At 39.4% G+C, this 26,888-nt stretch overlaps 1 protein-coding gene and 1 long non-coding RNA gene across 2 annotated transcripts in view; one reads left to right on the forward strand and one right to left on the reverse strand.

Moving 5' to 3' along the window:
- LOC145541470 (uncharacterized) overlaps positions 1-26,888 on the reverse strand; it is a 499,277-nt gene that overhangs the window by 160,991 nt on the left and 311,398 nt on the right. Inside the window, exons 5-6 of the long non-coding RNA XR_014079040.1 lie at positions 19,559-19,660; positions 8,061-8,106 (exon numbers count right to left, since the gene is read on the reverse strand). This is a non-coding gene — a long non-coding RNA (uncharacterized LOC145541470). The remainder of the gene's footprint in view (positions 1-8,060; positions 8,107-19,558; positions 19,661-26,888) is intronic.
- RPRM (reprimo, TP53 dependent G2 arrest mediator homolog) lies at positions 11,808-13,287 on the forward strand. The gene has a single exon (XM_081577991.1). It carries the CDS (start codon positions 12,043-12,045, stop codon positions 12,370-12,372), a length of 330 nt encoding a protein of 109 aa, XP_081434117.1. The 5' UTR covers positions 11,808-12,042; the 3' UTR covers positions 12,373-13,287.

The raw sequence follows: 26,888 nt of genomic DNA on the forward strand, positions 1-26,888 counted from the left end.
TAATCCTTAGCACTGCCTGAAGAGATTCTTTCTAAAATATGACTTTTCCTATCTGCTGCTTAAAACCCTTCAGTGTACCCCTCTGGCTTACAAGTGGAAATCCAAATTCCATAAGACCACATAAAAGCCCTCCATGGTCTGGCTTCTCTGCACTCTTCAATCATTCTCCATCTTGTAGTGGTCAGCACTCCAAAAATACAGAATTGTCTGCAGATACACAATAGTATAATGCACCTCCTCACACCTTGATGCGTTCAGCACTCTTCACCTGGCTAACCCTTCTCATATTGATCCTTCTCCACCACTCTCCCAATGCTCCAGTAAGAATTAGATGCTCTTCCTATCTCTCCTACAGAACTATGGTCTATAGTATTTGTCTCTTTGTTGGTCAGCAAATTTGGAAAACTCAGCAGTGGCCACGGAACTGGTAAAGGTCAGTTTTCATCCCAATCCCTAAAAAAGGCAATCCAAAGAATGTTCACACTACCGCACAATTGCACTCATCTCACACGTTAGCAAAGTAATGCTCAAAATTCTCCATGCCAGGCTTCAGCAATATGTGAACCGTGAACTTCCAGATGTTCAAGCTGGTTTTAGAAAAGGCAGAAGAATCAGAGATCAAATTGCCAACATCTGCTGGATCATCAAAAAAGCAAGAGAGTTCCAGAAAAACATCTATTTCTGCTTTATTGACTATGCCAAATCCTCTGACTGTGTAGATCACAATAAACTGTGGAACTGTGGAAAATTCTAAAAGAGATGAGAATATCAGACTACCTGACCTGCCTCTTGAGAAATCTGTATGCAGGTCAGGAAGCAACAGTTAGAACTGGACATGGAACAACAGACTGGTTCCAAATAGGAAAAGAAGTATGTTAAGGCTGTATATTGTCACTGTGCTTATTTCACTTATATGCAGAGTACATCATGAGAAACGCTGGGCCGGAAGAAGCACAAGCTGGAATCAAGATGGGATGGAGAAATATTAATAACCTCAGATATGCAGATGACACGACCCTTATGGAAGAAAGTGAAGAAAAACTAAAGAGCCTCTTAATGAAAGTGAAAAGAGAGTGAAAAAGTTGGCTTAAAGCTCAACATTCAGAAAACTAAGATCATGGCATCCAATCCCATTACTTCATGGCAAATAGATGGAGAAACAGTGGAAACAGTGGCAGACTTTATTTTCTTGGGCTCCAACATCACTGCAGATGGTGACTGCAGCCATGAAATTAAAAGACGCTTACTCCTTGGAAGAAAAGTTATGACCAACCTAGATAGCATGTTAAAAAGCATAGACATTATTTTGCCAACAAAGGTCTATCTAGTCAAAGCTACGGTTTTTTCAGTAGTCATGTATGGATGTGAGAGTTGGATTATAGAGAAAGCTGAGCACCAAAGAATTGATGCTTTTGAACTGTGGTGTTGGAGAAGACTCTTGAGAGTCCCTTGGACTGCAAAGAGATCCAACAAATCCATCCTAAAGGAAATCAGTCCTGAGTGTTCATTGGAAGGACTGATGTTGAAGCTGAAACTCCAATATTTTGGCCACCTGATGGGAAGAACTGACTCACTGGAAAAGACCCTGATGCTGGGAAAGATTGAGGGCAGGAGGAGAAGGGGACAACAGAGGATGAGATGGCTGGATGGCATCACTGACTAATGGACATGAGTTTGAGTAAACTCCGGGAGTTGATGATGGACAGGGATGCCTGGAATGCTGCAGTCCATGGGGTCACAAAAAGTTGGACACGACTGAGCGACTGAACTGAACTGAACTGGTCTGCCTTCCCAATTACTGGAGGTTCAGAGACTGCATCTCTTAGTTCTTGTCTGAGACCTTTCAGGATGTTGTAACCACAGTATCATGGACTCCTTGACTTAAAACAGCAAACATGTATTTCTCATGGTTCTGGAGGTTAGGGAGTCCAAGATCAAATTAGTGACAGGTTTAGTGTCTGACAAAAGCCCTCTGCCTGGGTCAGAGATGGCTGTATTCTCCACACAACCTCACATGGTGGAAAGGGGTCTTTTTTCCACAGAAAAATGCACATACTTTTAATTCTGTACAATCAAACAAAACTGAAAACAAAGAGGGATTATATTCAGCTACAACTAATGGATAGCACGCATACTTTTACTGATATACGGAAGGGCCTTTTCTCACATAGAAGGAGTGGGTCAAAGTAGCTACTCCACAATGAACCAGAAAAACAACTCAGGGACTAAACAACAGTCTTTTTTTTTTTTAATAAGGGCACTAATCTCATTCATGGATCCCTCATGACTTAATCACCTCCCAAAGGCCCTACCTTCTAAAACCATCATATGATGGATTTCAACATATGAATTTTGGGGGGACACATTCAGTCCGTAGTAGCTATATACCCCTAAATAGTCCATAGCAATTTCCCAAGTAAATATACTAATTATTTGTCATAAAAATCTTGGGAGGGGAAAGAGAAATGGATGACAGATAAGGAAATTGAGCAGTGATATTGGTAAGTGACTTGCTCAGCGACATCTATCACACCGACTTTTAAAAATGTCTTTAAAGATATATGTTTTTCCACTGCAGAATCACAGATGTGCGTTCAGTAAAGGTTGGATGACTCCTGTTGCTACTATTATCAGTGTGTGAATACAGAAACAACACACTCCTGCTTGTTATCTGAAAATAGGTGACTTTCATTGTCTCCTTCCACTGTGTTACACGTTTGCAGAAGACATAAATCTTGTAAGTTCAAATACAAAAGTCTAAATTTAACATGCTATGAGAAAGATTTTGTTTTCCTCAACTTCCGGTCTGATTTCTCCTTCATATTTTTATATGTTCAAGGAAAACAGTACACACTTGTCCTATGGAAATGAAAGATGTAATCCTGCCTCAGATTAATTGAGTTGAAGCTGAGAAATTGGACAGATTGCATCTTTCATTCCTCTCTGCAGCCACCTGCTTCTCCCTGTTTGGAGGCTGGTACAGGCCCTATTTCTCCAATGTGGGAAGGGGATGCACCAGTGACCCTGAAGGCTCTGAGCAGCTTTTTCACTTTAAAGTCTAATTCATGCAGATTTTAAACAGTGGGCAGAAAATCAGGATGAAATAATGACAAAAAAGTCTGTGGAGGCAAAAACTGCCTATTCTGCGAATCTAAAAATAGGATGTCACAGGTCTACAATGTATCATTCCGAGAACTTTTCCGCATGTTCAGTGGTCAGGGATTTTTAATCAAGCTTGGGGGTGAGTTATTGCATGCTTTTCTTGGCCCTTTATTTCAACAGCAGTAAAAAGGTATTAACTGATGAGAACATTGTGGCCGCTACTCACCTTATTACTGCATGTGCCAGTGCCCTGAAAGAACACTCTGACTCAAAGAGGTCACCTGTGGAACACAAGGACAATCTTCACTCTCCTCCCAGAGCAGGAAATCAATCGTCACCAGATGGCCTCAGGTCAGAGATGCAGAGAGTGTATTTAAACACAAGAGGAAGGGAAAGACTCTTATTGTTTCCCTCACTTGCTGACTGTTTTTCCTCGGAATTAACTTTAACAAAGTAGATGCAAAAATCAAAAGATAAATCAGGCAGATGCAGTCTCTATACTTCAGAAGTGTAAGTTTAAAATTTCCACTAAAAATGAAAGGTTACACATTTTATTGTAAAGAAATTGATACCTGAAATCCCTTACATTCTAAACTATAATTTTGTGTTATTATTTACCTTTTATGGTCCTTTTAGGGTAAGAGCAAACTAATACCAAAACAACTTCCAGATAGATCATTCTGTTAAATAGAAAGCAATACAAATACAAAAAAAAAACTGTTTTAAAAATAACAATAAGTAAGTAAGTGTTAATTGCTCAGTCGTCTCCAACTCTCTGCGGCCCTCTGGACTATAGCCTACCAGGCCCCTCTCTGTCCATGGAATTCTCTAGGCAAGAATACTGAAGTGTGTTGCCATTCCCTTCTCCAGGAGATTTTCCCAACCCAGGGATCAAACCTGGGTCTCCTGCATTGCAGGCAGATTCTTCACCATCTGAGCCACCAATGAAGCCCCAAAAATAAAAATAATAATACATAAATAATAAATTATGAGTGAGGGTAAACTTTTTAAGTTTAGAAACAATAAAAAAACATCCCCCATCATCCCATAACTACCAGAATACAGAACACATACTAGTTTTGACAATGGTAGCAATTCACCAATTTTTTTGCATGGGTTCAGGGGCCTATCTCAGTTTGTTCTCAGTGAATTCTGGGAAACACACTTCTTTCTATTTCATAGACAACTAAATTCATTCTTTAAAAAAAAAAGAATAGTATAACATATATAAATAACTGCATATATTTGATATGTACAATTTGATGAGTTTGGACATATGCAAAGACCCATAACACCATCATCACAATTAGGGTAACAGACATATCTAACACCTCTCAGAGTTTTTATGTATCTCTCAGTTTTGTGTTTTGTTTGTAGTGAGGACCCTTAACGTGAGTCTACCCTCAATGAATTTTGAAGTACATGTTACCTTATTGCTGACAATAGGCTATAGCTAGAGAGTAAATATGTATAACTTATTCATTTGGCATAACTAAAACTTCATACTCATTGACTAACTCCTCAGTGTCTGGCAACTACTGTTTTCTCTGCTTCTATGAGTTTTATTATTTTAGACACCTCATATAAATGCAGTCATAAAGTATTTCTCTTTCTGTGATGAGCTTATTTTCCTTTGTTGAGGTGGGCTTTATGTATTACTAGGGTTAGCTTAATTTTGTACATCATTTTATTTTCATCTCCATGCTAAAGTTTTACGGCTAACCAAGAGAACGAGACCATAGATGTGTTTGCTGGTGTGAATGGACCATCTGCCTACACCATTCACTGCTCACCATTCTTCTCCTAGATCACCCAAGCGATTTATAAGATGGATGTTACTGGGGTGTCTTATTGCTAAACGTCTTCTGGTGGATGGCTATGGATAATCTACATAATCTAAGATTAAGAATAGCTTTCTTGTACCTAGTGAGGAAGCAAACTCAAAGTGCTGGCTACACACAGGCTGACATTGTATATAAAATGTAGATATGTCTACTAGAGAAACTATTAATTTTATGGTAGCAATGCTAGACTGTTCTTAAGATGAAAACCCACACTTGACTTGGCAACACTTTCACATCCTGGTTTGATGTCTTAGCAGATGTTATGGGAGCATTCTGCAAGGCCATTAAAGCTGAGCCAGGTCAAAGGGTATGTCCCCAGTGAGCCAGCTGAAAAAAGCTTCTGTGCTAGAGACTTGTCTGAACTTGTGTCCCATAGATGGGTCTTACATGGAAAAACTTGAATATGTGCTTTCCCTTTTAACAGAAAAAGCAATGAAAGAAATCACAAATGGAAATATCAGTGTATTTACATATGTAAGAAATTTCCATGTACCCAATAAGTATATAGCATAATTTAAAAGGAAAGGGAACTGAAAAATAAATTATAAATTCATCATGTTTAAGGTTAATATATTTGATAGACTTGTTGTGCACATGTGTGCTCAGTCACTCAGTCGTGTCTGACTCTTTGTGACCCCATGGACTGTAGCCCACCAGGCTCCTCTGTTCATGGAATTTTCCAAGCAAGAATACTGGAGTGGGTAGTCATTTCCTTCTCCATGGGATCTTCCTGACCCAGGAACTGAGCCCACGTCTCCTGCATTGGCAGGTGGCTGCTGTACCACTGAGCCACCTGGGAAACCCTATAAGTTTGTTACAACTCAATAAATCAATATGAATAATAAAATATCAAATGAGAAATAGACAAAGGACCTGAATCTTAATATAAAGATTACAAAGTAGGATATACAGCTCTAAAATACATATGTAAAAACACTGGCTGCTACAATTGATAATACACAACTTCAACAAGGTACATTTTTTTTTCCCTATCAAACATGCAGTAATAATTTTTAAAATCATATGTGGTATTCAAGAACAGCATTTCCTAAGGGATCCATCCCAGGCCAATCAAAGCAGAATCCCAATGGATTCACCCAGAAATCAAGTTAGGGAAATTTTAATTCAATTGGCTTGCAATAGTACCTGGGAATCAGTCATTTCCCAGCCCAGTCTAGGTGATCTTAAGATAGGACAAGTTTGAGAACACTGCTCTGACCAGTGGGTGTCAGTCATAGCTCATGTACTGAATCACCTGGGAAATTTTAAGAAATACAGACACTTAGGCCCTACACTCAAAAATTTTGATTTAATCCTTGTGGGTTCAATTTGGATATCAAAAACTTTAAAAGCTCTTTAGGTGTTTCTAACAGTAGCTGAAGTTGAAAATACCTACTCTAGAGAGCAGGATAAAAATGTAAAATTTGTATGCTTTTCAAATGGTAGTGAAGATTGGTCATACCTTTTTTTAAACAAACAATTTGGCCATGTGCTGCTTTTTCTTAAAAAATACTGTTATCACTGAAAATTGCAATTGTGCAAATTTATCCTATCAAATATTAATGAGCAAAAATATTCTATAATTGATTCAATAACAATATATGAGAGGAACATAATTGCAGAGTAATGATTTATAAACAATAGTATCTTCAACAATGAAGTACTACATACTCATTAAAAATGTGCATGTAATAATTTTTTAATGTTATGAGGAAATACAGGGTTAAGGAAAAAAGCAAGATATAAACCGTATTTACAGTACAGTCAAGACTAAGTTAAAATAAGCATAGCAAAAAGATAGGAAGAAACATACTCTAAATTTCTATGGGCACCAATCTTTGAGCCACGGGGAGATGAATAGTGAGGTCTGGGGGTTATTTTCTAACTTCTATGAATTGCAGAAATTTGTATAGTATCTATGCTAGATCTAATTAAAATAACATAAAATTTACCATCTTAACAATTTTCAAGTGTACACCTGTGTGCCATTAAGTACATTCATATTATTGTGTAAGCATCACTATCGTTTATCTACAGAACTTCTTCATCTTCTCCAAATGAAACTTCATACTTCTCAGTTAAGCAATATTTTACCATTACCTCCTCACCCTAGCCTCTGATAACCACTATTCTACTTTCTGTTTCTATGAATTTAACTATCTTGATATAAATGGAATCATACAGTATTTGTCCTTTTGTGTCTGGCTTATTTCACTTAGCACAATGCCTTCAAGAATTATCCATGTTATAGCATGTATCAAAATCGTATTGCTTCTTAAGGCTGCAAAATAGTCCATTTTATGTATACACCACATCTTCTTTATCCTCTCATCCACTGATGGACATTTGAATTGTTTCTACCTTTTGGCTACTGTGAATAATGCTGCTATGAATGTGTACAAATTTCTATTCCAGCCCTTGCTTTCAACTTTTGGGTGAATATACCTAAAAATAAAATTTCTGGACCATATGGCAATTCTATGTTTAATTTTTTGAGGAACTGCCATACTCTTTTCCACAGAGGCTATACCATTTTACACTCCCATCAGCAACTCAAAGGGTTCTAATTTTTTCACATCCTTTCAATTTTTTCCTTAACAAGGTTAATCGCTTCCTATGGCAACTTTTCTAAAACGTATCACTCACTTTCTAGCCTTCTTGAAAAAAAAATACTGAACAAAATTTAGCCTTTTTTTAAATGAACTATACAATTGATGCCTCCTCAGGAGCTACTGCAATATATTTTTATCTAGTAACTATTTTGTTTGATAACTATTTTATTTAATAATTATTCTCAGCTATTTCCATGGATTAGATCAATCCTTTCAACCTCCTGTGAAATATCATCTCTGTTTCACAGAAAAGTAAATAAGGTATGAAGAGGTAAAGGAATTTTTCCAGGCACACAGCTAGTAATTGAGGACACGGATTCAAAGTCCACGTCTTTATACATTTTGCTAGACTCCTAACCACCTAAGAATGTTTGCCTCTGTATTTAATGTCCCTAAATCAATACTGTACACTCTTAGAAAATTTGTGCATGTTGTTTAATGTTTTATTCTGTTTCTCCTTCTGCTTGTTACTGTTATTCCTTATAGTTGTAAAAGCACCTACCTTCAGCCATTTTCTCCTCTGCAACCCACATGCTGATACTGATATCCTGTAATCAAGAAAAAGGAGATAGAAGAGAGAGCTAAAACTGCATGAGAAGTCAAAATGGACAGATTTGAGAGAATTTGAGGGATCACCCTCCGGAGAAAAGGGAATGAGTTTAGCCATTTGGCTTTCACGATAACTATTTTGGTAATTGGATGGTCTGTTTGGCTTATTTCTGGCTTTTCCTCTTGTGCTCCAGGTGCTATATGAATGAATATGAGTGCCTGCTCTTACTCCTACTTAAATTGTGTAATCTGGTATAAAGTATTTTTTTAAAGTTTGCCCCAAAGTAATAAATATCCTTTATGTGTATATTCTCTTTCAAAAAAATCTCTACTTACTATTTTCATGATATACACAGAGAGAGACTCAAGGAAAAGATTTTTGATATTGCAACTGTCTCGTCCTACATCAAAACTATTCAAACTATAGATCTAATGACTACTGATCATAGACGTCCATCAACATCAGCCTGGAATATCTTTATAGAATTTTTTTATATGCTATAGATATATTTTGAGGAAAGAATAGGTACATGTTTCTTTCCTTGTGTAATATGTATATTGTGAAATAATGAGCATTTAACTTTTTGAAATCAAACATCCTGTCCAATAAAGTAGAAGTCACTAGTTAAATAAATATAACAGTGAGTCATATGTATCAAAATCCTTTCCTTTGAAGTGAATTACCTGTACCAACACATTACCCCATTTCACATCAATATCTGCTTTTCCAGAAATCAAACTTTCTCTATATAAACATTTCTTAAAGAATTTTTTCACATCTTTAAGATTTTTCTGGGAAATAGGTGAAAAACAAGAGTAAAGCTGAAAGAACATTTTTCACTCAAAATACCAAAGGGAAAGATACACAATTTCTATAGAAAACTTCTACCTATCCATATCCCTTTAAGTCCAGTAATAAGTGTGTGACAAGTTTTGTACTACTTGGTTTATAGCTAATTTCCCTGTAAATACTTTGAGCAATTTTATCTAACAAAATCAGACTGGTGGCAGTGTGAGGCGGGGTATAAAGGAAACAAAAACACATTCTCAGAGATCTGAACTAGCTGATGGGAATAGCAATTATTTTATCCACAATTTTGTGGCTGTAAGTAATTAAAGCTGAAAGAAAATAATGTCAGAGTGTTCCATTATTTCTTTTAAAAATGTACTCCTCAAATCTACAAGTTTAAAGATACAAAACCTTTAAAAAGTGAAATAAGTGTTGCTGCTGCTGCTAAGTCGCTTCAGTCGTGTCCGACTCTGTGCTAGCCACTCAGTAATGGACTATAGTCCACCAGACTCCTCTGTCCATGGAATTCTCCAGGCAAGAATACTGGAGTGGGTAGCCATTCCCTTCTCCAGGGGATACTCCCTGACCCAGGGAGCAAAGTCGGGTCTCCTGCATTTTACAGACAGATTCTTTTACCATCTGAGCCATTAGGGAAGCCCTCAAATCTAGAAGTTTAATGATACAAAACCTCTACTGGATGCAAAATTTGATATTTTTTTATAATAACTTCTGACTAAAATAATAGTATTGTTAATATCCACAAATATACTCAAATTCTGAAATGATTCAATTAACACTTTTAGGAACTTTATGTAACCGGACCTTACAAATGTATCATAATTCTCTTTGTTTTTGTCACAGAAAGAGGTGGCTACGGTCTATAATCAGCTGTACTCAGCTTCTACTAAACACAAAATCCTGTGCAAGTTAATATCCTTCTGTGTGTGTGTGTGTGTGTGTGTGTGTGTGTGTGTGTGAAGTTGCTTCAGTCATGTCTGACTCTTTGCGACCCACTGGACAGTAACCTGCCAGGCTCCTCTGCCCATGGGATTCTCCAGGCAAGAATACTGGAGTGAGTTGCCATGCCCTCCTCCAGGAGATCTTCCCAACCCAGGGATCAAATCCACATCTCTATGGCTCCTGCATTGGCTAGTGGGTTTTTTACCACTAGTGCTACATGGGAAGTCCCAATATCCCTGTAAGTGACCTCTATTCTTCACCTTTTGCTTTTCTAAATTCTAACTGTTTGCCTGTACCATTCATTATTGTATTGCTTTATATTATCTTAAATTCTTCTATAATTTTTCACATATGCATTACGTTTTACTGTTAAGTATCACCTAAATTAACAAAGACAAGCTGAATATATAGTGAGATTTAAATAATTTTTTTCTAATCAATAAATGATAAATTTATCCAAAGAAGAAATTATTGGAACTGGAGTATTCTTCAGGGCAATTATAACCATGGGAAATTAGAGCAATAAACCAGATGAATTATGGATGAGGCTCAGAAGCCTAGGTCTTCAGCTGTGAAACATCCTTCCAAAATAAAATTAGCTACTTAGAAGCATCTAAACTTACTGAAGCTGGTATACAATCAACATCCCAAAGTTGAAAACTCTTCACTAAAATACAGTTCACTCTATTTTATTGTGGTCACAAAGTAGCACAAAACATTTAAGGAAAGCTTTGAACATGGAGTAAATAATGTTTGGGGAGACCAAAATCAGAGGGTTTAACAAGCAAATATAATGGAATTGAGAATAGAGCTGAAAATGGCAGGACAGCTACTTTGTTTTAATAGGAATTTAATAAATGTATTCTATCAAAAGTTTGAACTGGGCTTCAGGTTACTGGTTTCCAGCTGTTACAGTTGAAAGAAAAAAGGAAGGGAGAGAGGACGGAGAAGTGAAGGGGAAGAAAAAGAGTAGAAAAGATTAAAAAAAAACAAAAAACCCTGAAGTATTCTTCTAGAGCTCAAGAAACAATCTGACAGGTTTGTAACATTTCACTGAAACCAGAAGCAGAATCATAATGGACTGAAGTCTCAGTCAGGCCCTTAAAACATCTGTAGCTTCGTTTAAAATGACTAGGGTGAAATACATCAGCTTACGGAAAATGGGGAGATCTTCCAGGAGTTGGCCAGTGTTCTAGCTGATGGGTGCTGATGAGCAATTCCCTTAAACAACTGATTTACTGCCAGCAGAGAAAAACATTGGAAGCACATCCAAAAACTCATTTGCAATTGAGATTACAAGAGTAGCCATTCTGTCCACCTCCCCCTCCCTTACCAGGGAGGTGACCCCATTCCTGGCAACCACAAAGGCCACAGAAGAACCCTTCCTTCCCTAAACCCTTTTCTTTTGCCCCAAGAGTCTCTATAAAATCTGCCTTACTGTTTTCCAATCGTTTCCTCTCTCCCTCGTTTTCTTTCTTTCTCTCCTTCCTTCCCTCCCGGCCCATGGCAAGCGAAACAAAGTCAGGCACAGGCGGCAGGCCCATGTATTCGCTGGCACCATCTGGCACCTGCGATTCATCGCCACTTCCCACCTCCCGGAGGTGAGAGGGTAGGGAGGCCAAGGACACGCAGAGATGGTGTGACCCAGTTTTTAGGAAACTTTCAGTTGGTCGCAACTCTTCCCCCACCCGAAACTCTTCAATCATCCGTCAAGCCAGAAAAGCCAGAAAAGCTATCGCTGCCTAGTCTTGGAGTTAGAAAAGAGGTGAAGCAAGAAAAAGGAAGAGGTTCGCCCCATTCCTTTCCCCAACCGCCCAGCAGCGGCGGGCGCAGAGCAGCGGTGCGGCCAGAAGGGGCCGCTGTGCGCTCAGATCAGCGGCCCTGCAGCCGCCGTCCGCACCTCCCACGGCTCCACTGGCCCAGCCCCGCTAAGTTCCAACAGCCCCCAGTAGAGCGAGCGACGGGAACGAGCACCGCCCGGGCAGAAGCACACGGCGCAGACCAGCCAGACTGAGGCGCGCGGCGGGAAGGTTCTGGCGAAACTCCTACCAGCCGGGGACTTTGGAAAGAAGCGAGGGAGCGGTCCCCGCGCGCGCGAGTTCGCAAGTGAGCGCTCAGCTCACCTGTTTCTGCCGCGCCACCGCCTTCCCACCCCTCGGACCCTCGCCTCCCGTCCGCTCCCGCGATGAATCCGGCGCTGGGCAACCAGACCGACGTGGCCGGCCTGTTCCTGGCCAACAGCAGCGAGGCGCTGGAGCGCGCCGTGCGCTGCTGCACCCAGGCATCCGTGGTGACCGACGACGGCTTCGCGGAGGGCGGCCCGGACGAGCGCAGCCTGTATATCATGCGCGTGGTTCAGATCGCAGTCATGTGCGTGCTCTCGCTCACCGTGGTCTTCGGCATCTTCTTCCTGGGCTGCAACCTTCTCATCAAGTCCGAGGGCATGATCAACTTCCTGGTGAAGGACCGGAGACCGTCTAAGGAGGTAGAGGCGGTGGTCGTGGGGCCCTACTGACCGGCCCCCGGCCCCCGCGGCAGCCGCCCCTCGCCTCCCCACTTCGGCAGCCCGGCCGCGCCCCCTCACCATGCGAGACTGGGCGAAGCAAACCTGTCGGAGTCAGTTTTTTCTCTCGACTTCTGCCTTTCGGGATGAAGCGACCCGTTTATCGCTCGCCCTCTGAAAGTCCCCAGGCCTGGCAGTAGGAGAAGAGAGCCCTGACTCTGGACTTAGCAGCAAGTGGCAAGAGAAGGCGATTAGGGCGCAGAACTTTGGAAGCTGCCGCTAGCGCAGAATGCGGGGACACCGACCCAGGCCAAGGCCCCTTTCCACCCGCAGGTGGGCCAAGCTCGGGGGGGGGGGCAGGTGGAGAGGGTGGGCAGGCAGAGACCAACGGCACCTATTGCCTGGTGACCGGAAAAGTGCCCTGCATATACGCCACTTAACCGAACTAACGGGGACACGCAAACCGTGTCCGGGTTCGCGCCCATTCCCTCCCGCTCCTTGCAGCCCTGGCAGGACAGGGGATAAATACCTTTGATTGATTTGATTGTAACGTGCCGTTTTAAGGGATTTTGTGTTTGCTTGAATACAAATATTTGATAAGTCTTTTTCCGCCCTAGTGGCCTGTTTCCCTGCCTGGGGGTTAGAGTTTTGTGTTAGGGGAAGGGGTGGGAGGAAGGGGAGCCTGCGAATGTGAATGGGGTGAGTTGTTACTTTTATTGCATTTCCCACTGGGTCTTTGTGGGGGGGTCAAGGGGGGTGGGGACTGGCACTCCAGCTGGCCCCGGGGCAAAGATCCGAAATAGAACTCCTAGCTCGTGACTGCACGATTTACACCACAAAAGTGCTCTTGACATTCGTGACACCGTTTTGACTTTTTTTTTTTTCCTTATTTAAAATTTCCTTAATAAATGCAACGTTTAAGTGTTTTGTTCCTGGCCTCCTGGTGATCATTCTACGCTCCGGGCGGAAGGGAACGGGCGACGCTGAGGGGTCAGGTTACCAGTCCGAGATGGAATTCGCTTTGGCGAGCTGCGATTCAACTCGTGGATCCTACGCAGGCACGAGGGTGGGGGCGAGACCGAGAGGCCCAGGGACGAGTGCCCTGGCCAAGCCTCAGGCCCTGGAGCCGTCCTGGAGGCAGCATCCTTTGTTTTCCCTTTCAGTTAATATTTTATATTTCATTTAGGCTCAGCGCTCTGAGCCAGGAGAGAAAACGGGAGGCCCCCGCGGGAAGATTACACTTCCGTGCAGGGCTCCGGTGGGAACACAGGGTTACACCGCTAAGGAAAGGAAGAGACGGCTTGGCTAGGCTTCAGGGAGGGCATCTTCTGACCAACGTCAGCAAGCAGGCGTCAGGATCCTGATCAAAAAAAAAAAAAAAAGACGAGGAAAAGTAGTTCCTAAAGTACAGAGTGACAGAGTGACGCTGATTCTCCCCGGGGTACACCATTGTTACTAAAACAAGACGTGTATTGTCTTTGTCATATTACATTTTATATCTAAAGGGCGAAATGAAAAGATAAACGCGACCTGGGTAATCAGTCCCAGGCCCAGCCAAAAGGTTCAGAGGAGTTAACCGAGGTTCTGGATGTTAGAGATGTGTGTAACCCAAACTTGGAAGTTGGCCGGAGAGGAGCTACAGATGGTCTTTAGGCTCAGAAATTGAAGGGGATTTGGAAAGAGAAGCCTGGAAAATGTGAAGCCTGTGAATGTGAAAATAACCCAAAGGATACAATAGTTTCGAGCTGCAACTTGACAACAGTTTTTGAGCAGTTTGTTTTTACACCTGGGGTAGGACCCTAAATATTTTCAAGAATATAAAGAATCCTCTACTATGGTATAGCAATTAAAGGCTTCACTGTAGCAGATACAAGATGGACTAAAATTAAAAAAAAAAAAAAAAAATGAAGTGTCCTATTAATTGAGAAGAGGCACAACTGGTATCAACAGTGTAAGTGTCTGAAGGGTTGGAATCAAATGTTTGTGTCCCTTAACATCCTGTCCGCTCAGGTGTCTGTTTCACTCACAAAGTAAATCTTGTTGGGATGTGACATAGAATGTTTCTTCTTTTTTTGAATGGTAATAGATAACAGGCTTGAAAAAGAAAGGATTTTGAAGTTTTGCCTATGGTTCCTGTATGTTCAGCAGGTAAGCATTTGTTTGTTTTCTTCTGTCTGGGCACGGGAGCAGGGGCAACATGTAGTCAAGAGTGAGTCAATGGAGGGCCCTTTACTTTGTTAATGAGTAAGATAGGAAATGGAGACTTGCTATTCTGTAGCTAGTTTCTGTGGCACCAAGTTAATCTGCTGTCTCCATGTTTCAAAGAAAGCAGAACAACCAGTTCACTCAGGGACAAACCAGACATTTAAAATTAAACTCAGTGTGGAAACTGATTTGGGCTCAAAAACCAACCTACCAAGATTCCTACCAAGAGTGTTGGAATCTTCCACTGTGCTCTGCTGTGTACAAGTTATCTGCTTATAGTGAGTTTCAGACACAGAAAGGTCTCAACCAGCAGGTCAATTTACATTTGTATAGAAGAGCGTTTTCTATTTAAAGCCAAATTCCTGAAAATTGGGGGGGGGGGAGTTGCCAGGCCTCCTAGTCTCTCCTCTACTAATGCTCTTAAATCTCTGCTATCGCTATGATCCTTCCCCATCCTCTTAATACTTCTTCACAGCACTTTCCTCTTCCTTGCATCTCAAAGGCAAAATTTACAGTTTTTCCTTAACTATCCAGATTTATTCTCTTAACCACCATTTATTCTCTTATTAAAACTGTGATAGTCGACAAATCAGAACCTGCAAAATTTAGCCCTTAAATAGAAAAGTTATGTGAACAGAGTTCTGTAATCCATGATCTATGCATTATAGGCAAATGCACGTGATCTGAAAATATCACAGCCCTGGGGACCATTTCCTGCCAACAGCTCCTCTCCACAGCCTTTAGATCCATTTGTTACTTAGATGCCAAGTAATTCTGGTTTTTATAGATGAGGCAATGTGTGCAAGAAGCTTTTTACACACCCTATTCCCCGATGGCCACACGGCAACCACTCCCTGTCTTTCTCTGCCTTTGATTGTCTTTTATCTTGATCCTAACAAATGCATTAAGTGAAACTTTTAAATCCTGTCTAGAGTTTATGGGGTGTTGATCCCTTTTTACAGGTGTGCTGCAAGGAAAGTAAGTTTTAAAAGTCACTTTCTGAGTTTCATAGAAGAAAACAATGTCGGACTTAAGAGACTGGAAATTGAGAGGGATAGATGCACACAGGCAGATTTTATCATCCCACACTTAAGTCCACCATGTGGTCAGTAATTAGCGGGAAGTCCTGAGAGAGAGAGGCAGAAAGATGGCTTCCTGTAAAAACTCGCGGGCTCTGGCAGATGGTCCATGGGGAGGCATCTGATACTTTCTGAAACCCTTCTGGAAATACAGCAGAAACAGGGAGAGGATTTCGTGAGACACAGCAAGTGGATTAGCAGGGTTGTAAGCCCTCTCAGGCTGTGCAGACAGCTGCGGATGCCTCGGAGCCTAATTGGGTGGCCACTACCTAAGTAGCTTAGCCAATTGTTAATAAATGTTATTTTTCTTAAGATTGTTGTTATGACTATTCCCACTTTCTCTGAAAATGTATATGGACTTGAGTGTTGAACCACTTTAGGCCTGCTTAAGGGAAGTCTAAAAATAACATCACATTATTGTGTTAAGTCTGAGACATGCTGGCTGGTGATGGATGATCCCCACACCTGTTTTCTGATTTTCAAGCCACCCTGGCTTCTCAAGGGATCCTCAGTCAGTCCTGTTATCATGTCTTCTTACACTAATTCTGAGTGAGGGAGGAAAAGGCACACTGGGCGATGATGTAAGTAAGTTTGCTTCTGGTCTCTAAGTAACTGAGAGTCATCAGCCCTAAAATGAGCAAGATGTGTTCTAAAAGGACATTCCTATTCTATGATTCTATTGAATTAATTTGTTTACTATTCCCATGTCTCTTAAGGTGTTTCTCAGCTCACTTCAATAGGTATCTTAGAAATCTATTTTGTCTTTCCAATCTTGGTCTTTTAGGTAGAAGACATCCTCCCCCTAAAGTCCAGTGCTCCTCAACACGGGATGTTATTTACAACAGCCAAAGCAAAATTTCAGACACCTAGCCAGGCCTAGGTGGATACCAATTTCTATGCTGACAGGTCACACATCATCTAACTAGTGCCTTAAATATCCCAGATCTCTGTGTTCTCACTGGAGGAAACAATGAAAGGAAAGTCCAGTGAATTGGGGAGCATGTGATTAGCAAGTGGTTCCTTTAACCCCGTATACACTTAGACTAATGTGCATTTTTGTTTGCAGAAACTTTCGGGTATTCAAAGACTAATTAACAGCCACTTTTTCTCCTCAAAGCATTTTTACCTTTGAGCTTCTGCAAAAGCACACAACAGCTGTTCCGCGTGCAGTTTAAAGCCTTCCTTAGTCCTGGCTTATTAGACTTGTCACTTTGGGGATTGCAATGCCAAGAAAGGATTCCAGGGTTCAGTTTGTTCTGTAAGACTCAAACCTCGTTTGAAAGCCCGCTGAAGCAGTAAGTCTACAGCAATACCCCAAACAGGAATCAATAAATGTTTCACCCACCTGCCACATCCCATTTAGATATGTGCACAATAGCTCAAATGGGATATGTTTTCAAGTCCACTCTAACAGTAGTAGTTGTTTCCGAATGTCTGAACTTAAAGGCTCAATGGTTAACTGCTTCCATGGCCAACATCACTCTGTCCTTCTTTCCAGATATTTTTGTATTGTTTAAATGCTTAAACTGTTTAAGAGTCCAGGATTAATTTTATAGCATTAGCTTAGATTTAAAAATTCAGGAAAAAGTCAAATACGTAATATTATCAGCAAGTCATGTAACGTTTCTGGTGATCACGACAGAATAGTCTAAAATTATTACTTGTATTTGAGAAATTCAGAATATATCAGAGGAGAGTTTCTCCAAGGACTATTATTGTAAGGATAAGTAAATGCATTTAAAAATACACCTCAGATTGCAGACAAGTGGCTTACATCCAATTCAAATAACAACACATAGTAAATGAGAGTAAATAAGTTAAATTTTCATTTATTTGACTATTTATATATATTTTGAAGGGGTTATGGGTAAATAGTTTCCTTTTCTAAATACATGTAAGTGCTCAGTTGCTGAAATAATTCTGAATGGGTAGATGGCAGGCACAGAGTGATCAATATATAGAAGGTCAAACCATCTGTGATAATGTTGGAACAAAAGTCTGCCCTGCCCCCATTTTAAAACTGATTTCCCTTACATAGTAATATTTTCTGAGCTTATAATTCAAACAATTAGATAGTATTTGTCAAGCACCCATGTGTATGTGGTACATTACAACTTACTACTAAAAAAATGAACTGATTTCTGCTTATTCAACCCATGAAGCACAGGCACAGATAAACACACATAAAGGAAGGCATATGATCTGCCCAAAGAGTCAAATAATAAAGAAACTGTTTCTGTTTACTATTTCTTAGGTCATAGTGATATAAATATTCATACCTAATTATGCTATAGCCTGTGCTCTGATATGGTTAATTACAGGGAGACAGTGTTACAGTTTTTCTTACCCACTTTTTTTTCTGTTTGCCTTCTACTGTTACAAATTCCTCTCTCATTATGTACTTCTTCTCTCCCCCACATCTAAAGATATACTGCCTTGAAAGTCATTGATTTTTATCAGCCCAAGACTCCAGATGTCTGATTGCTTTGGGAAAAGAATCCCTCTGGGATCCAGAATGTCTCTTTGGCTTTATTTTCTTATAAATTGAGCGGGATCAAGTAGTTCATATTCTAAATAGTATTGATTAGACAGGCATGCATGCACACACTCACATACTCTGTGTTTCTTGTATTGTATACCGATGAAAACATATCAATTTCACTACAGACTAAATTGAAGTATCACATATTCCCCACTTATTTGTTTAAAACTATTTATAAACCAATGCACAGAAAAGTTGCAAAGAAATACATCCAAAATGTCCAGTAAATAAGATTTATAGGAGGTGCCTGGAGTCTTACAATACATCTATATCTTGAGATGTACGATTCAATCTTCATCTAAGAAATGGAAAGAAAAAGAGGCTAAATCCTTAAGAGACAGAAAAGTCAAAAATTATATATTGTGAAAGCTTGAAAATCTTTAACAGCTAAGCTAAGAGAAATGAGACAAGACCCTAAATTTGAAGATCAATGAAAACAAAAAGAACCTCTCAAGTCTCTAGAAATTGACAAGAAGATTGTGAATTCTTAAAACAGTGATTAGAAAATTTTACATTTAGAGGACTTAATAAAAGAATAAAGACTACTGAGCTCAGCATTGCGACAAGAATGTAGAAGACTGCTAATTCCTTCTCCATTTCTCTCTGTGAAGTCTTGGACTAATTGCAAGCATCCTGTTAGCCAGCTCAATTTTCTTATGCCCAGAGGTCAAAGAGGCCTTGCCAGATCTTATCTTTATCATCAATAAATATGTATTATTTAGTATCCATTATGGCTTGACTTTGCACTAGGTACTAACTTAGATCTTGAGAGCTGAGTACAAAGTATCATGGAATTTAAAGGGGCCTTCTTATATGTTTCCATACTGTCTTCTGCTTGATTTGTGCTCATATGTCCTTGGAGACCCAGCTGTATGAACCACGCACACTTGTGACTTTTCCTCTGACAGATGAAGTACCCTCCATTCTTCTCTATAATGATTCAGAGGACGTGACCTGCTCAATTTGACCTTTCCCTGTCTTTAGGCAGCACACACAGGGTTCACTGTACATCATATACTCAAGCTCGAGATGAGCATGAATGTGGAAGGACTGAAGAAAACATTCCAAATGAATTTCGGAGGCTACTTGTATTTTTCTACAAATTCAGGTCAGGAGTGAGTGTTTTATTCCCTGCCCCTACCAGGAATGTTCAATGAGTGATAAAAGGATCAAGTGTGAATTTCCCTCCCCAACTTCCACAGATGAACTTTCTAAGAAAATGATTTCTCCTTGTTTTAAGCAACTTAAATATCCTCTAAATTCATGAAATGTTCAAGCGAGAATGAGCTGGATTAATTAAGACTCTTTGGGTGACAACAAACATGAATGCAATTCAAACTAATTTAAAAAAAAACATGCTAAATTTACTGACCTGTGTGACTCCCACATCCAAGGATACAGGTTGTTTCAACTGTCTGAAAAGCTGATATATGATGTTATCAGATTCTTCCACTCTCTCCGTCTTTCAGTAAAGCTGTTTCCACACATGTCAGGAAAAAGAAAAAAAATGATTCCCTTAGGCTCACACTCACTTCTTACCGTAGATACCAGCTTAACAACCACAGCAGAAAGAAATTGTCTTTTCCTGGGTAAACTCTCGTCTGTTTGGGTCATGTATCCATTCCAGAACAAAACTCTGTGACTGAGGTGGGTGCCAGAAGAAGGGTGTGCTCAGTGAATATCACCTGTGTGGTGATAGGGGAAAAGCAACGGGAAGTAGAGTCAGTTCAGCTTCTACATGGAGTCAAACCACAAGGCCAGGAGTCCTTACAAGAGAAAGAGACTCTATTATTAGAAGAAACAGTAGGGATGCTGCTGGACTGCCTAAAATGGTTGTCACTTGTTCAAGGAAACCAAAGACTGGAGAAGGTAAGTTAGCCAGTGGTGAAGTCAGTAATGAGATCTGCATCTCCTGACTCTTACGTTCTTTTTAGAATTATTTGCTCGATTAATTCTATCAACTATCTTTCAGCAAGACTCAGAAGCCTTTTATAATTTCTTTCAAAAGTCTCTGTGTCTGTATAGCATATGGAACTCTGCTCAATGTTGTGTGGCAGCCTGGATGGGAGGAGAGCTTGGGTGAGAATGGATACATGTATATGTATGGCTGAGTGTCTTCACTGTTCACCTGGAACTATCACAACATTGTTAATCGGCTATACCCCAATATAAAATAAAAAGTTTTTCTAAAAAAGAGTATCTGTGTCTGAACTGATGTAATTCCAAGAGCCTGGACAACAGCCTGGATTTGGGGGCCAGGCACGGCCCCCACCTAGTACCTGGTGATATGAATTTCTACCAATCATTTGACATCTCTGTTTATGAGAATAAAATCATCTGTCCTCCCTGGACCTGGCAAGACATAAAAACATCTTCAAGATGAGATGGTAAATTTTATGTTAAAAAAGCTTTAATATAATAAAGTACTAGACAAAATTAAGAAGATTCATTTGCTATAGGATCACTCTTGTAGACTTCATGACTCTCTATGGGATAAACGAAATATTTAGGATTTCCCACATTGATCTTGGCTTCGCTAGTGGCTCAGCTGGTAAAGAATCTGCCTGTAATGTGGGAGACCTGGGTTCGATCCCTGGGTTGGGAAGATCCCCTGGAGAAGGGAACAGCTACCCACTCCAATATTCTGGCCTGGAGAATTACATGGACTGTATAGCCCATGGGGTTGAAAAGAGTTGAACACAACTGAGCAAGTTTCACTTTCACTTTCACATTGATCTAACAAACTCACTTTCCTGGAGATTCTCCAGTGATCCATCTTCCTTGGAATTGGGGACAATCTATAGGAACATGTGATGTTTTTATTATCATTCTTTGAATCCATCTTTATTCTATACCTAAACTATCCCTCAACTAAATTCATCCTAACCCAGAGAGTAGGCTTAACTTTCTTTCTTTCTGTATAGACGTTGAACTGTCAGTGTTCATTTGGGGGGGCGGGAGGGTGGGGTGTGTGATTTGAGCTGTTTTGCTTGATCCACACTTCTAACTTGGAGAAATTACCTTGCTAACTGTAACTAGCTGCTTTGCAAGTATCTTCTCCCCCCATGAGACTTGTAGAAGTGGGCCTTTTCATTCTTACTCACTTGTGGAAAGAGGAGATGATGGTGTGGCTCAGAAAGGAAATCTATCAACCAAACAGACTGTTGTTTAGGAGTGTTTTCTCATATGGCTCATCACAACAGGTAAGCTCAGCTTATCTTCAGGCTTCCAGCTGTGAAGGCCTGAATCTGAACACAGGGAAACACAATGTTCACAGTAGAGAGTCTCTGCATTTGCAACATACATAACGGCCTCAAAGGCACATTTGTTCAAATATAAGAGCACTCCCTGTTTTTGGCAAGGTATCCCCTTTTCCTTGGCATGATGGCCTTCCTACCTTTTGACTTTTTTTCAGGAAATGGTAACTTTAAAAATAAAAGCAAATTTCAATAATTAATAATATAAGTCGCTGTGCTATAAATATGATTTACTTTGAGGTTAATCTTTGATTGATTGCTATATAGACAATAGCTTGATTACCCAGTTTTTGCTCAGTGGTAGTTTTTCTAAACCATTTTTTATTTCTAATTTCCTGAGTTGGTTTTTGGTGTCTAGTCTTTTTGTACCAATTTAGCACAATACATTACGTGTGTGTGTGTGCTCAGGCACTCAGTCGTGTCCAACTCTGAGAGCCCATGGACTGTAGCCCTGCAGGCTCCTCTCTCCCTGGGATTTTTCAGGCAAGAGTACTGCAGTGGGTTGCCATTTCCTCCTCCAGAGGATCACAGTTATTCACAAATCTTGTTCTTACTACGACATAGGAAATAATATACTACCCTGGTTTATTTGAAAAGAGATCTGGATCTAGGTCTATTTGAATTTCTCTTAAAAAATTAAATATATAAGTTTGTATATTTTCTCAATAAATAATAAATGTTTCTTTAAATGATATATAGTTGATGTAGAATGTTATGCTTATTTCATTTGTTTTACATAGTGATTTGACATTTGCATACACTGTGAAATGGTCACATGATGAGTCTAGTAACCATCTGTCCCCAAAGTCATTACCATATCATTAACCATATTCCTTCTGATGCATGTTACATCCCAATTGCTTATTTATTTTATAACTAGAGGTTTGAACCTCTGAATCTGCTTCACCTATTTTGCCCAACCCATATTCCACTCTGGTAACAACCCACTATTCTCAGTATCCATGAGTCTGTTTTTATTTTGATTTGTTTGTTTTTATATTCCACATGGAAGTGTGGTTGTATGGTATTTGTCTTTCTCTGACTTATTTCACTTAGCATAATACTCTCTAGATCTATCATGTTGTCACAAATGCAAGATTCTGTTTATGGTTCAATAATATTCCATTGTGCGTGGGGAATATTCCATTCCAAAGGGTGTATGTATACGTATGTATGTGTGTGTGTGTATATGTGTATGTGTATATATATATATATATAAAAATATCTCACATCTTCTTATCTGTTTGTCTACCAGTGGACACCTAGGTTGCTTCCATATCTTGGCTGTTGTAAATAATGCTGCAATGAACATTGGAGTGCATATATCTTTTCAAACTAGTGTTTTTATTTCTTCTTATAAAGACCTAGAGTGAAATTTCTGGGTTATATGGGTAGTTCTTTTATAATTTTCTGAAGAACCACCATACTTTTTTCTATAGTGGCTGCACCAATTTACAATCCCACCAACAGTGCACAAGGGCTTTCTTCTGACCACATTTTTGTCAACATTTGTTATTTGTTCTCTTTTTGTGATAGCATTTCTGACAGGTGTGGGGTGGTATTTCTTTGCGGCTTTGTATTTTTCTGATGATTGCTGATGTTGAACATCTTTTCATGTGCCCATATATTTGTCTTCTTTGAGAAAATGTCTTGAGGAAACTATCAACAAAATGAAAAGACAGCTTACTGAATGGGAGAAGTTATTTGAAAATGATATCTGAAAAGGGGTTAATATCCAAAATACACACACAAAAAACATGCAACTCAATGTGAATAAAACAAAAAACTCAATTAAAAAGTGGGCAGAGGACTTGAACAGACAATTTTCTATTTTAAGGGAGGATTTGTTGAAATATGCCTTTAGCTTTTGGACAGACATCTACTTAAAAATTGCAGGAAATCCATATTCACCTTTTGCATGAGATTTAATAAAATTTTATTGAATTCTTTGCATTAGTTAAATGTATTCTAATTTCCCAATATCATATTTCCATTCTACAAAGTAAACAAAGCCTTCACTGACTATTAAGATAAAGAAAAGCTATTCAAAGAATGAACCTTTGCTATTGGTATTGAGTTTCAATTCACATTTCATGTTCTATGTATTGAAAGAAAGAAAATGCTAACAGTGTTCCATGATTCAGTGATTTTTGAGATAAAAATATTTTCAATTTACGATTCTATGGATTCCTAAACAGTGCTTTAGACTTTGGAAAAGTGCTATGAGAAAGGTTTTATGACCACCAAGGGCATTTTCTTCTTAGAGTGTGGGTTACCTGGCATGTAGCAGTCACTTAAGAAAAGTTGAGTGAAGTCACAAGATTTTATTGGGTTGGCCAAAACATTCTTTTGGGCTTTTCTATAAGATCTTACAGAAAACCCTGAATAAACTTTTTGGCCAACCCAAAGTAGTCTCATGTTTTAATGAAATTACATACCAGAATATTAGGTAATTCTATAAGCTCATCTGATTTTCTTCTATCCTATGTTTTCATTTAAGAAAAGTTATTCTAAGAGAATCTTACTTCCAAAATGATTCCAAAGCAGTTAAAGAAACTGAAAGTTACTCAGTCCTGTCTGACTCTTTGCGACCCCATGGACTATACAGTCCAAGGAGTTCTCCAGGCCAGAATACTAGAGTGGGTAGCCTATCCCTTCTCCAGGGGATCTTCCCAACCCAGGGATTGAACCCAGGTCTCCTGCATTGCAGGCAGATTCTTTACTAGCTGAGCCACAAGGGAAGCCCAAGAATACTGGAGTGGGTAGCCTATCCCTTCTCCAGCAGATCTTCCCAACCCAGGAATCAAACCAGGGTCTCCTGCATTGCAGGTGGATTCTTTACCAACTGAGCTATCAGGGAACACAATACAATATATCTCTATTTTCTATATTCTCTTACTATGGTCTTCCATTTGACTATATTATTAGCATGGCTTTGAATTCTTCAAATTCTGCTCATAGAAACTAGGAAGGCATCACATAAATTCTTGATTACTGTCATCATCATCTATTCATATGAATGATTGATAATAACCTCTAGCATTAAGCATAGTTGCTACTTTGCTCATGTTACTTCAAATTCTTTACAATTCTAGAAGGTACTGTTACCCCACTCCCATAAGTGAGAAATGGGGGGACTGAGGGTTAATAACTTTCCTGAGGTCACATAGTTAAAATGATCTTGTGCTATGATGTGAACCCAGATCTGAAAGTGTCACAAGCCAAGAGCGTTTTCAATATGTCATCCTGCTAATTCTTCTGGTAATGAATTGACAGTAAGGAAAATTTCAACTTTCTCACACACACGGTGATTTGTCATTAACAACTCACCCCTACAGCTTTGAGTAATGATTTCACATAGAGGAAACACAAAGCAGTTTATCATTTTGGTAGATTTACGGTTTGCTAGTAGCAGATGACTCTAGGAGGTAATTCAAAATGAGTCTCAAGTCGTCCAATTAGGTAGACTTTTGACTTGGAAATGCATAGAGATTTAATTTTTTTTCTCTTTGAATTCTGTAATTATAAAGGCCTCTAGGATTCACTTATTTCATGTTGCTCCAGTAATTTTTTACTCAAGCTCTGGCGACAATATAGTTTTGACTGAAATACTTTATTCTAAAATGTTGGGATTTATTTATACGATGTCAACAAATGTACTTTAAGGTTAAAAGACTCTTTTTAGACTAGGCTTGCTTATAGAATGATAGTAATACAATTTATTGAGCGCTTACTAATTATTTGTCTCCATGCTAAGCACTCTCCTTGTGTTGGATCACACAGTCTTCACAATCATTTCATGAAGCAGTTTGTCTTCATTTATGAGGAAACTGATGAGTAGGAGAATATATTGATTGACTCAGTCTAGGGACCAAAAGATTCTGAGAGACTTCAGTAATAGTCTGATTTTAGCAAGATAAAATTTAATCTAGAAAAACACAAGGTCCTGTGCTTGGGCCTTAAACAACTGTGCAAGTATAGAATGAGGAAAATGTGATTTACCACCAGAACATAAATATAGAAAATGTATTAATAGAGTTTTGTTCAAGAAGAATTTCTAGACAATGAAATATTGATTTGCCAAAATAAAAAAACAATAGTGTGTACTTATTCTGCATTAATGGAAGCAAGGGGAGGCAAGAGGCCAACTTTCCTGTTTCTAGATTTTTCCAGTTTTAGAGAAATTCTGGTTCTAATGCCATATTTTTTTTAAAGTTATACATGGATTCAGTGTATTTAAAAGAAAACAGTTATGCTAGTAATGGTTCTGCAATCATGTTAGATTTGAAAAATAGTCAAAAGAGACAGCAGTGTTTTCCACTGAAGAAAAATAAATAAATAAAGCTTCAGGGATAACAAGATAGCTGGGCTTCAACATTTGAGAAACTGCCACAGACAAGAAGGATTACTTTTGTTTAGTATGAATTCAAGTAGTAATACTGGCAACACTGAGGAGGAGAGGAAGCTACACACAAAGAAAATTCAACTCTTAACAAGCAAGATCTCTCTAATAGCTGGAGCTATACAAATATGAAGTGAACTGCCTTTGGAATAATAAATGTCTTGTTTCTGTATGTCTGGATATTCCAGAATGAGTTGCTTGGACTAGACCCATGTGACACCTTCCAACCTTATGACTTTATTATTCTCAACTCTTTTTGGGGGGCGGGGGCACCTGGCAGGTGATTCCGCTGACTGGTTTGAACAAGCAGCAGCCTTAGGAAATTTGGAGAAAGCCTGCCAGTGTTACAGGATTTTAGCAGAAGTAACCAGACCTAAGGTACAAATAAAAAGGCTGAGTCCTCCTTTCTCACTCACATGACTGCATTTTCTCATAACTCCCCCGTTGTGCTAAAACCATCTTTCATTATGTCTTGGCCATACACACACACACACACACACACACACACACATATATATGTTAATAAGTTTCTGGTCTCAGCTCTAAATGGATCACTCCTAATTGGTTCAAATAGAAGTTACACTCAAAATGACTTTAAGATCATTTTACTGAGGCAGGTGTGGACATACCTCTCAGCTTTCTTCAAGTTCAAAGGCTAGTTCTTACATTAAGCTCCCTGCCTCTAAAGAGAAACTAAGCTGGCTTGGGGACATCTATTTATCCAAAACAAAAGGACACCTGAGGTACAGAGTCTTATGAATTTAACAAGATTTTGTTTCCTTACTATATGGGTGAAAGGCGTTAATGGATAAATCATTCTTTCTAATTCAGCACAAGATGTGGTCTCTGCCACACTAAATAATCACATATAAGAAAACTTTTATTGTTTCTAGGGAAGAATATTTAATACTTTTATGTCTCAAGGCTTGAGAACACACACAGAATCCAAACCTGTAATTATGACACTGTGTTTCAGCATCTATACAGCACTGCATAGAACACAGTTACTCCTCTGAAGGATGGATATGTGGTTTTTGCCAGTG

Source organism: Giraffa tippelskirchi, chromosome 3 (genome assembly GCF_054371585.1).
Source record: "Giraffa tippelskirchi isolate mGirTip1 chromosome 3, T2T-mGirTip1v1.2.pri, whole genome shotgun sequence".
Classification (NCBI taxonomy): Eukaryota; Metazoa; Chordata; class Mammalia; order Artiodactyla; family Giraffidae; genus Giraffa; species Giraffa tippelskirchi.

Excerpts from the sequence above, each read along its gene's own strand:
- RPRM (XM_081577991.1), top strand. The coding sequence starts at position 12,043 with ATGAATCCGGCGCTGGGCAACCAGACCGACGTGGCCGGCCTGTTCCTG.